Source organism: Dermacentor silvarum, chromosome 4 (assembly GCF_013339745.2).
Source record: "Dermacentor silvarum isolate Dsil-2018 chromosome 4, BIME_Dsil_1.4, whole genome shotgun sequence".
Lineage (NCBI taxonomy): Eukaryota > Metazoa > Arthropoda > Arachnida > Ixodida > Ixodidae > Dermacentor > Dermacentor silvarum.
In genome coordinates, this window is record NC_051157.2 from 175,551,136 (window position 1) to 175,563,211 (window position 12,076).

General features: G+C 49.9%; 1 protein-coding gene across 1 annotated transcript in view; it reads right to left on the reverse strand.

The window, feature by feature from the left end:
* Window positions 1–431: 431 nt before the first annotated feature.
* LOC119450778 (uncharacterized) overlaps window positions 432–12,076 on the reverse strand; it is a 164,832-nt gene continuing 153,187 nt past the window's right edge. Inside the window, exon 10 of the mRNA XM_037714279.2 lies at window positions 432–641. Within this exon, the coding sequence (XP_037570207.1) occupies window positions 523–641 (119 nt within the window). The 3' untranslated portion in view covers window positions 432–522. The remainder of the gene's footprint in view (window positions 642–12,076) is intronic.

Genomic DNA, 12,076 nt, shown 5'->3' on the forward strand with positions numbered 1-12,076 from the left:
CACCACTACGGCGTATAGTTGTTTTGACACGCGAAACCCCAGAATTGAATAATAATGTACGTCGAGGTGTTGGCACGTAAAACCCTAAAAATTATATTTGAATCGGCTTCTTTAGAACGACATTTAAGCTTATGACGTACCAGAAAAGCCTTAAATATAATCAGAACAAAGCATTTGCTTATTATGGGTCCAGTGTTGTCCCAAAAAAGCAAACTTCCTACCCATGTTGACAAGTCTATACGAATGTCGGTCTTATTATTCGGGCCTTCTTGCACGGCAGTGGAATATTGCCGCCTGGGACAGTGCAAACACTAAGTGCGACGTACAATCAAAAGTTCAAAATGCGCCTGAATTTGTCGGCGAAAGTAAATTAGTTACAGCGACACTTTCGCCCTGACAGCACTATGGAGTTCATTTTAATTTTCTTGTTTTCCAATGTTGAAGATGTAGAGCATTTGAACGCCTGCCGTTTGTGCTTGACAACACTTGCGACAAAGAAGAGTTTATTCCTGGGGAATAAAGCTAGACTCTCAGTAGAGAGCGGGCCAGGGCCGGTCTGTTCACTTTTGCTGTCTCCGTCTTCGGAAAAGAGTCCACGAAGTAAACACCCCCGTAGAGGTGCTTGTGCTCAGCAAGGTTACCTGCAACGCAGTAGAACAAAACGATCGATTACTTAGAGACTTCTGTGGATGATATAATATCCCTTGAAAGTGTGAAATTCTACGAAGTGTGAACCACCCCTTACTGTAAAAGACGGCTCATAAAAGGACTTGCTGAGGGCCTAGTTGGCGCATACTTAGACAATTATTCAGCGCAAAAGGCAGTGACAGCACGACAGAAAATGGGGTGGACACAGAACAAGCGCTACTCGCAGCTGTTTATTCCACAACGTCGTTCCGAAGTGTACTTACACGATACCAGCACGTACAAATGCAATAATAATAAAACAGAAAAGTGTGACTATTTGCTATACGCCTCGAGAAATCGTGTTTCTTTAGCGTTCGAGGAAACAGAATTGTCGCTTGCACAGCTTTTGTGAATGAGCGAACCCCATTGTTGAACTGTGCGAACAAACCAACCACAGAGACAGCATGGAAGAAGGATGGGCGCCGTTCCGTGCTGTCTCTGTGGTCCGTTTGTTCGCGCAGTTAAACAATGTTCGCTAATATGTACCAACTCGAACAACAAGTTCTTCTAAACTTTTGTGAATGAGGTGCTTCCCAAAGCAATGCCTCCTAACCGCAAGAATCGACGTGCTCCGTCAGATGGCTGCACTACTTTTAAATGCGAAGCATTTCTTGGCGAACATTTGCCACTTTGACAGTATCTATCTATCTATCTATCTAGCCGCCTACCTCTTTGTGCTCTCATGGCCGTATCGTTAACTTGGTGTGTACCAAATATTACAAAAAAATTAAATTATGGGTTTTACGTGCCAAAACCACGATCTCATTATGAGGCACGCCGTAGTGGGGACTCCGGAAATTTGGACCACCTGGGGTTATTCAACGTGTACCTAAATCTAAGTACACGGGTGTTTTCGCCTTTCGCCCCCATCAATATGCGGCCGCCGTTGCCGGGATTCGATCCCGCGACCTCGTGCTCAGCAGCCCAACACCATAGCCGCTGAGCAACCACGGCAGGGTGTGTACCAAATATGGCATACTATGACAAGAGCATATGACGAACATAAATGATGTGCCATGACATGAATATCATGACATGCGTGTCATGTACGTCATGAAACAGCCGCCTACGTCTTGGTGCTCTCACGGTCGTTTCGTTAACTTGGTAGGTACCAAAATTGGCATAGTATGACAGGAGTGTATGACGAACATAAGTTATAGGTCACCACATAAATGTCATGACATGCGTGTCATGTAGGTCATGACAATGACCCAGCGAAAAATATTAACACTCAAAAGCCACTGGAATGGGTTTGGACGTGGGCGCTATGTGAAGGAAACACTAAAGGATGATGGTGTATATCATAGTCATGAGCATGACTTAGCATAAATGACAGTGACTCTGCGAAAAAAGATTAACACTCACAAACCAATCGTACTAAGTGATGTGGTACTAAGTAACGGAAAACGCTAAAGGTTCATGGTCGAAATCACAGTCATGAGCATGACTAAGGCTTTCGCCATAAGGTCTCTTAGCTGTAGCTAAAGTACAGTGGCTAGAATGGGGAAGTGTGCCGAGCGGCACGCAGCGCCTATGGGGCGCATTGAAGCCGCCGGTAGGGAACCGCGAGGGGCGCGCGCTGTCGTTGACACGTCGCCCAATGCGAGTCGCGCCGGCTCTGCTGCTTCAGTGACGCCGCCCGCCCTGACCTGTGGAAAATTACGTTCGTTTCTTTTTGTGCTGCAGCGAGTCTATATGTGTACTAATGGTGCGAAAACATTGTTTCGTGTCTGGATGCTACTATCGTACTACTGCCCAATTTTTGCTCAGCGTGAACTGTCTTAGTTTCTACGATTTGGTCAAAGCTCCGAGCAGTGGCAACTGTGAAGGGGGCGATCTGACACTTTTCCTCAGCATTGAGGATGCAGACCATGAACTGGACGCACTGCCGGATAGTGAGAACGTTGAAGAAGCTTCTCACATGATAAAGAAGTCCACAATGCTTTATGTACGCAGTATATAGCGCAGAAGCACGCGGAACACAGCGCTAACAACTGAGCGTTTATTGGACGAGAGCAGATATATATATATATATATATATATATATATATATATATATCGCCACACAAAAGAAGGAATGTACAACGAAGACACACAAACAAATCAACCTAGCAAGTTCAACTGACACAGGCGCCTAACGCGACAAACACTCAGTTCTTAGCGCAGTGTGCCGTCTGTTTCTTTCGCCGTCCGTGTACTTCTTCGCTACTGTGTAAATATTGTCATACCAACTAGCCTACCAGTCTGTCGTTTTGAATCCGCAATGCTACCCGACCATGATTCCCCTGAAAAGATGAGCGACTCACGGCTAGTCTTCTGCATGACATTGTAAATATATACCCTCCTGTATTCTGTGTGCAAGAAATGTTTTGACGAACTCCTCCTTGCCACCGGCAAAGCCATCGAACAGGTGGCGATGTTCACCAAGTTATGGATCAATGGGGGGCCTCATTCGCCCTTCGGAGAAGCTCTTCTCATTTGTATAGACGCAGTTGAAACCACTGTTTTCGATGTGGTTCAGTTACAACGAGCTGCACAGTGACAGCTTGGAAGAGCTTGTCTACTGTCTGCACACAAACGACGTCATTTTGGGCTGTGCACCGCATGGTCCCAGCCTTACCAACCAAGTTACAAAATTATTTTTGGTTATCCGTTTTCCCTTCTACACGAAGTTACTCAACAAAGAGGGAGTCTTCCCGTGAAAAGAAGAAGCACCTGAAGCTCAGTCGTGTCACTTAGCAGAGAATAATATAATGCTGACAACGTTCTGTTTCAACTGTTTGTGAACAATTTAAAATATTTTTTTCTCGTGAGAAAGAAAGCACCAGCTCAGGTGCGTCGCGTAGCAAAAAATAATCGATGACGGAGAATGGTTTGTTTTAAACCAATTGTGAGCCACTTTTAAAAAATTTGATGTTTGCGTAAACAGTGCGTCAAAAAATAAAATGTTTGCTTCTGAGTTACCACGTGGGAATTTTATTGCTTAGCGTTCGTTAAGGAAATCGTCTAAAGCAAGCTACATTCTACCATCGACGCACGCTCAATCGTATTGTTACCTTCGCGCCTATCAATTACGAAAGGGCTAGCATAGCCACTCTATCGCCATTTGCCGCCATGGACGAGCGAGATTACGAAGCTTTCTTTTTTTGTTATTGCATATTCGGCTGCGCGCGCGGACGATCGCATTCCACGCAGCGCCGTTGCACTGCGGCTGCTAGCCGCCGTCCAGGCCGACGTGTAAGCGTGTGTCAGCGCCATCTGGCGGTTTCCTCCCAAAGGGCACGCGCGAGCCGGCGCGTTCAACACACTTCCCCATTCTAGCCACTGTAGCTAAAGGGACTCCTGAGGACTCAGGACATGAATGTCATGACATGCGTGCCATGTACGTCATGAAAGACCCATCTACGTCTTAGTGCTCTCATGGTCATTTCCTTAACGTGGTAGGCTCCCCCCCGCACACTGCTTCGCATAACTTTGATTCCCGCAGATCTCGCGGATTATCAAACGAATAACAAGAAGCCGCAAGGGCATGCGAGAAGAGGACACGATCCGCCTCGTCCAGGCTCTGGTGATTAGCAGAGCAACGTTTAGCATGCCGTATCACTACGACTCGCTAAACAAACGCGGCGAAGAACAAGTCAATGCCATCATCAGAGGCGCGTACATAACGGCCCTGGGTCTCACTGCTACCACCTCAAACGAGAAGTTAGCGGCTCTCGGGATCCACAACACCTTCGCTGAGCTGTCGGACGCGGTTATGGCTTCGCAAAAAGCCAGACTACAGAACACGGCGGCGGGCAGAGCCATCCTCCACCTGACCGGCATGGCAACGGAACTTCGTGCCCTCGATGGGCAACGATCACTCCCGCCCGAGGTCAGAAGCAAGATTACGGCGAACCCCATACCAAAGCACATGAGCCATGAACTCCACGAAGGACGACGCAAGGCGCGGGTCGACAGACAGCGCCGGCAATTCAAGGATGACCCGTACGTAACGTACGTGGACGTGGCGGCGTACCCTGCGGGGGGCCTCTTCACGGTAGCTGCCGTGAACGGGAGAGACAACTCCTTAACCCTCGCGGTCTCCGTCAGGGCAGATACCCCAGCTGCGGTTGAGACCACAGCCGCGGCGCTAGTAATAAAGCAACATGACAGGGTGGGCAGGGAAGTTCATGTCGTTACCGACTCGCAACAGGCCGGCCGCAACTTTACCAACGGACGAACACCGGTGCTGGCGGCTCAGATTCTAGGCCCGCGGCTACAAGAACCCCATCAAATCACGTGGACGCCGCATCACGCGGGACTGGAGGGGAACGAAAGGGCGAACGCCTTAGCTCGAGCACTAATTAACCGAGCGGGGCAAAACCAATCGTCTGATGAATCCCCACCCTTCACCTTTGTGGCCCTGCCATCAAACTACTGCGACCGACTCGAGATCCAGCGACTCAAGAGGGGGGCGCTGCGAGCCGTCAAGGAGAGCGGACGCGTTTCACGTCGGCTCCGCCGAATGGATGTCCTATCGCTAAACATTTGGTCTGCACCGCCCGAAATCAGTTGGACTGCATCCGTGAAGATACCAGGAACCCGTGAACAGCATTATTATCCAGGTGGGCCAATTTTTGGCAGTTCTACGGGACTTTATTCTTCGACCACGCGAACGCCGTAGACGCGGAGGCCGCGGACGCGGCACCAGACGCGGCCGCCATGGCTCTCGTACCGGGCGACGACCCAGACAGCATGCGAGAAATGGAGCTTTCGACCGCGGAGACGCCAGTTTTTGATAAAACTACGGAGTATACCATCCAGAAGAAATTAGAACAGTGGGAACGAGCAACCTTGAGACGCGCCAGTTGCGAACAACAAAGAAGCCCTAGCCACGGTGGTGGCAGTGACGGCGACGCCACCGCTTCGGCGCTGGGTAAGCAAGCTCAAAGTAAACGCTGGAAGCCACAAGTTATGCCCAGATTTGGAGCGGAAGAAGCTGTGATTATCATCAAGCCAAAGGGAACTCTCAACCTCGCACAATTTAGGGGCAGCAACCAGATCGGGGAAGCCATGTACGCTGCCGCCAGCATTCCGCGGGCGTCGCAGGCGCTCGCTATTTGGCCGGCATGGGACCAGAATATAATTATTATTGGCATCAAGAATGCCCAACTTATTCGTCAGGTCCTCGCGATCGGACAGCTCGAACTCGGAGGACAGGCCCGAGCTGTTCAAGCCTACCTCAAGACATCGGACAACACAAGCCGTGGTGTCATTCAAGTGGACGCTAAGGCCACCGAAGCGGATATTACTCAGGCCATTTACTCACCGGAGGCTCCAGTAGTAGGAGTCCGAAAATTAGGAAAGACCAACGTAGCAGCGATCACGTTCGAGGGCCTGAAGGTGCCTTTCAACGTTTATTACTGGGGAGAAGCTGTGCCGGTTCGCCTCTACCGCAAGACGACACCAGCCTGGCCACGCTGCGGCACGATTGGACATCGGCCCGACGTTTGCCCTAATCCGCAGACCGGCCGATGCCGGGCTTGTGGTGAGACAAATCTACAAGAGGACCACGAGTGTCAACCCAGTTGCCTCATTTGCGGGGGCCCTCATCTCACGGGGTCCATCCAGTGCAACCAAAAATATAGGAGAGGAGGTGCTGGAACTGGAGCCGGGCGGAAACCCGTCAATGGAAAATCCAGTCAGCAACATCAATCCAAGAAATCTGTAACGAGCCAAGCCCCTGACTTGCAAGCTCGAACGCCGGGGGAGACCCCTTCGCCTCGACCGCATGGGAGAGCCTTCAGCGGGGGCCCTGGGGGAGGCGGTCGTCCAGCAGACAAGCATGATGGGCCCGAGCCAGACCTTAGACGCGGAAACAAAACGAGCAGCAACAAGGTGAGCTGGGCAGATGTGGTTGCCTCCCCTCCCCTCACGTTGGCTGATGAGAAACTTAGGGCTGAGAACGAAAGGCTCAGGCTAGAAATACAAAAACTTAGAGAGAAGACTGCAGCGAACGCTCCAGAGAACTGTATAGCATCGCAGGTACCTTCCGCGCAAGCGATGGAGGAGGACAACCCTCCTCCGCCGCCGTCAGGTAGTGCGACTAAGTTACCCTCAGGTACGTCAGAAATCGGGCGAGGAGCGTCGGGCGGCGGCGTAGCGTTGGCAGCTGTACCTTCGATAGCGGAGTGTACGGCGCACCGAGACGCGGACGCAATTACACAGAAATTCAGTGAATGTATGGAAAATATGGAAAAGCGAATGCAGGAGGAAATCGCAAAAATGGAATCGCGCATGCTACCAAGCCTACAGGCTAGCGTAGCAAGAATTGAAGAGACGCTAAGCAAAAAAATTGAGCAGAACTTACAAGGAATGGCAGAGCGAACAATACATACGATGCTGGAGCCACATCTGTCAAAACTCCAAGCTTATGAAATTAGGATTGACCGTAAGTTACAGGAATTCGCTGAATGCTCGCGCACGAAAACACCCAGATTGACAGGCAAAATGGGTACCAGGCAGATTGCATGTGATGACACGCTTGACCTGAGTACAGAAAAACACGGACTAACCTCTTCGAGTCTGCAACATGGCTCGTCAAACTAAACTGACAATGTTACAGTGGAACTGTAGGAGTTTTAAACGTAAGCGGGAATCCTTGCAACAGTATGTGGACTCTCTAGACGAGAGGCCGGATGTAATCGCGTTACAAGACGTTAATGTGGAAGCTAAACTCAGGTCGTACACTACGCATCAAACTAACAATTCGACCTGCATACTTGTACATAAGAATAGTACGGCTTCAACAATAGACCTAGAGCTCAATGCTGACATAGAACATGTGTTTATTTGTATTCTCCCTAACACTCGTTCCAGTAAAGGAGCGTACATACTAAATATATACAGCCGGCCCAAACACAGGGCAGCAGTTTTTGACGAAATCTTTCAGAAAGCGGCACAGGCAGCAAAATCCGCCCCTCTCATTATAGTGGGGGATTTTAATGCGTACAGCTTTCTCTGGGGTTACAACAACGAGAACCTAAAAGGCAGAAAATTGGCAGCAGCAATATCGGATATGGATCTTACTATTCTGACGGACCCGCAGCATCCTACGAGAATAGGCAATCGCGTGTCAAGAGACACATGCCCTGATTTAACGCTAGTAAAGAATGTTAAAAATTGCGAATGGCAAAATACGCACGAAGCCTTAGGCAGTGACCACTATATACTTCGTATCTGCCTAGACCACAACAAGCATCGCAAACACAGGGGACAAGCCCGGCTTGCGGATTGGTCACGCTTTCGGGAGTCCAAGGATCCTCAACTCAATTCGCCTATAGAAGAATATGAGAAGTGGGCTGAATCGCTGCTAGCTGCCAGGGAGAAAGTCACGAAAACGCTGCAGACCTCAGAGGATGTCCCGGCAGTTGACAATCACCTGCTCCACCTTTGGGAGGCCAGGAGAGGCCTCACCAGAAGATGGAAGAAGCAAAAACTAAATCGCAAGCTTAAAATCAAAATCGCTGAAATCACACAACAAGCAGAGGAATACGCGTGGACCTTGGCCAAGAACAACTGGCTAACCAAGTGCGACTCACTGAGAGGCGGGCTTGGCGCCAAGTCCGCGTGGAACCTCCTGCGATGCCTGATCGAGCCCAGCAAGACGAGGGGAGAGCAAAAGCGGAACCTGAAGAGAGCACTCCACGGCTATGCAGGAACGGATGAGCAGCTGGTGACAGCCCTCGCGAGCAAATACCTCTGTACGACCAAAGATGACGAACCTGTGCTACATTATCAAGGCAAGGATAATCCGGAACTCGACAGAGACTTCGATGAAGAAGAAATACAGGCGGCGTTACTAAGCATGAGAAGAGGTACGGCGCCAGGACATGACAAAATCGCAGTAGGCTTGCTTGCCAACATGAACAAGAAGATGCTAAGCCACCTGACGGTTTACATCAATGAGTGCTGGAGAACTGGCAAACTCCCCCTGGCCTGGAAATCGGCAGACGTCAGCTTTATCCCTAAGCCGGGCAAAGAGGTAAGCATTAACAACCTCCGTCCGATTTCGCTCACTTCATGTGCCGGCAAGCTGATGGAGAAATCAGTGCATACCAGGCTTTCAGCGTATTTGTAGGAAAACGATTTGATGCCCCACACCATGTTTGGCTTTCGGGAGCGCCTATCCACGCAAGAGGTACTGTTGCAGCTCAAGATGGAAGTTATTGACCCACCCAGCAAACGCAATAGTAGAGCCATCTTAGCCCTGGATCTCAAGGGTGCTTTCGATAATGTGAAGCACTCAAAAATACTGGACAACCTGCGGAAGACACAATGTGGAAGAAGGACTTTTGAATATGTCAGAGACTTTCTACAAGACAGACTAACTCATGTAAGGATTGGAGATTTTAGGTCCGAACCAATCCCTATGGGCTCTAGGGGTACGCCACAAGGAGCAGTCCTCTCTCCTCTGCTCTTCAACATCGCCCTTATGAATTTGCCGGAACAACTCGATCGCATAGAGGGAATTCGGCACGCCCTCTATGCAGACGACATCACTATTTGGGTGACCAAGGGCAGTCTGGGGCAGATGGAAGAGGCGCTTCAAGAGGCTGCTTCGATGGTCCAAAGATATGCCGAGGAGTGCGGACTGCACTGCTCTCCGGAAAAATCGGCTCTTTTCATCATGCGCAGACGACAAGATGAAGCCCCGGTAGAAATTAGGGTTCACGACGCCGCAATCCCTGAAGTGGAGACATTGCGTATCCTGGGACTACTGCTTAACAACAAGGGTGCCAACTCAGAAATGATCACTCGTATCACTAATAAGACGAGAGGGATGATGGAAAACGACACTCTTCGGTTGGTCCAAGCCTTTATACTCAGCCGAATCGTGTACGTGGCTCCGTACCTTCGGATGAGGAAGTGCGATTTAAATCATTTCGATGTCATCCTTAGAACAGCATATAAGAAGGCGCTGGGACTGTCGGTCAAAACATCTACGGAGCGCTTGCTGCAGTTGGGGGTGCACAACACAACAGATGAGCTAATTGAGGCCCACCTATTAAGTCAATATGCCAGATTGGCAGGAACAAAAACGGGGCGCAAGGTGCTGGAGGACTTGCAAAATCAGCTGCCCTTACCACACAGCAGCAAGACAAGACATCCCGAAAGAGTGGAGGAGCAAGTTTGCGACACTGCCCCTGCCGAAAAACATGCACCCTGAATATCATCAAGCAAGGAGGAGGGCGAGAGCCAAGAAGATGGACGGGATCTATTCTAAAATAGAGGAGCCTTCTTCGTGGATGCTGCGGGTCCTGTAGGAGGGGTCTCGACAATAGCCGTTGTGCATCAAGGGAAGACGGTCAGTGGACTTTCTGTTCGGCACGGGGAAATTGCAGAATTGGAAGAGGTGGCGATTGCTATGGCAGCTTCGCATCCTAATTCCGAATACATCATTACGGATTCGCAAACTGCATATAGAAATTACATGCGGGGCAGAATTGCGCCGTTAGCTTGCAGGACTCTGAAACAATCTGGGGTCTTCGCTTCGCGCAAAGAGCTGATTTGGGTGCCAGGTCATCAGGGAGTAGAGGGAAATGAGCGTGCACACGCCGCCGCCCGAGCTTTCCTCCCCCGGGGTCCCTCCTCCTCCCTCCCCGTAGAACCGGAACACCCATTGCCATTAGTAACTTATGCAGATGTATTACAGCACTTGCGCCTATCGCGACGAAAATACCCGGGCCCTGCCAAAGGATTAGATAAATCAGAAGAATGTCTTCTACGGAGATTACAAACCATGTTATTTAGCAATCCAGTAAAGCTACATGCTATCGAGCCACAATCCTTTTCAGCCGAATGTAAATTCTGCGGGCAGAAAGCAGATTTGTACCATATGGTATGGGCCTGTCAGGCTAATAGTGCCTTAGAAACCACACAACAGCCAATGGGGGAAGGATGGGAGGCAGCCCTGTCCAGCTCAACCCTCGAGGACCAGCAAGCCCTCGTGAAAAGAGCCAGGGCGGCGGCCTTAGCCAACGGAACCCCGGAATAAGGATCCGACCACCCTTCCCCTAACTCCCCTCTCCCTTTCCTGTCAATAAAATGTTTTCATAATCATCAGCGACTCAACCGCAGGATTTTTCCTCCCCCTCACAAAAAGCTCAGCACTGAAGAGGCAATAGCCCTCAGACTTATTCAAACAAACACATTCCCAAACCTTCACAGTTACAGCAAAATATACCCACAAACATATCGCGGCATCTGCCCCTGGTGCGGCGACACACGCCCTACACTCTTTCACATCTCGTGGGGGTGCGGGGGCAAACCTGAACATTTAAAGACGCCTAACACGTCATTTGAGCAGTGGGAGGTACAGCTGACCGGCGATACCCTAGCGGGACCAGAAGCTCTCGTCCAGCAAGTACGTCGAGCAGCCATGGCCAGTGGAGTCCTGGAACACCGCCCACTCGTCCTCAAGAACAACGATCTCGATGGTCTAAATAAATGTTTTTCTCTCTCTTGCTTCCCACAGGGAGCGGGATCTGCTGTCTTTTTTTCTATCTTTAAGGCATGGCCATGTAATGAGTTCTTTACACGTCTTGTCGTTCACGCGATATAACTCTTCCCACAGGACTATGGTTGACATGGCTCACACCCGCCGTGGTGGCTCAGTCAGCTAAGGCGTTGTGCTGCTGAGCACGATGTCGCGGGATCAATTCCTGGCCGCGGCGTCTGCATTTCGATGGAGGCGAAATGCAAAAACGCCCGTGTGTTTGTGTTGTAGTGTACCTTAAATGACCTCAGGTGGTCAAAATTTATCCGGAGCCCACCACTACGGCGTGCCTCATAATCAGAACTGGTTTTGGCACGTAAAACCCCAGATAGAAGAAGAAGAAGACATGGCTCATGGATAAACAATATTTCTGCCCTAACTACCCTTGTGTCTTCGCTGCAAGGGCTATACGCCTTCGAGCACATCAATTTTTGATAAAGCGAATAGCTTTGTAACAGTGCTTGTGATTCGCTTACACTGACAATAATTCTACATGGTTTCAGCACAACTTTTGCTTTTGCACTGCAGAACGAGCAGTGCAAATCCTGTCGTCTGAAGCTTCTGGCAAGATGATGCAGCTTTCACTTTCGCACCAATCCAGGCATCAGTGCTACACACTGATTTGTGTGGCCATTGCACACTGATTTGTTTGACGTCTAGAGAATCCTTGGCTGTACACCATGGCGCTGCGTTCCATTCAGCGTGCGTTTTCCATTCCTCTTATAGCGTGAATAGGGAGTCTGCAGCTATCCCACAAAGCCAAACAAAGTGGCACAACAGTTTTGTTTAACCCTTTGGTTTTCATAATCTATTGAAGGAAACAAATTTGGACTCATGGGTGGCGCCAAA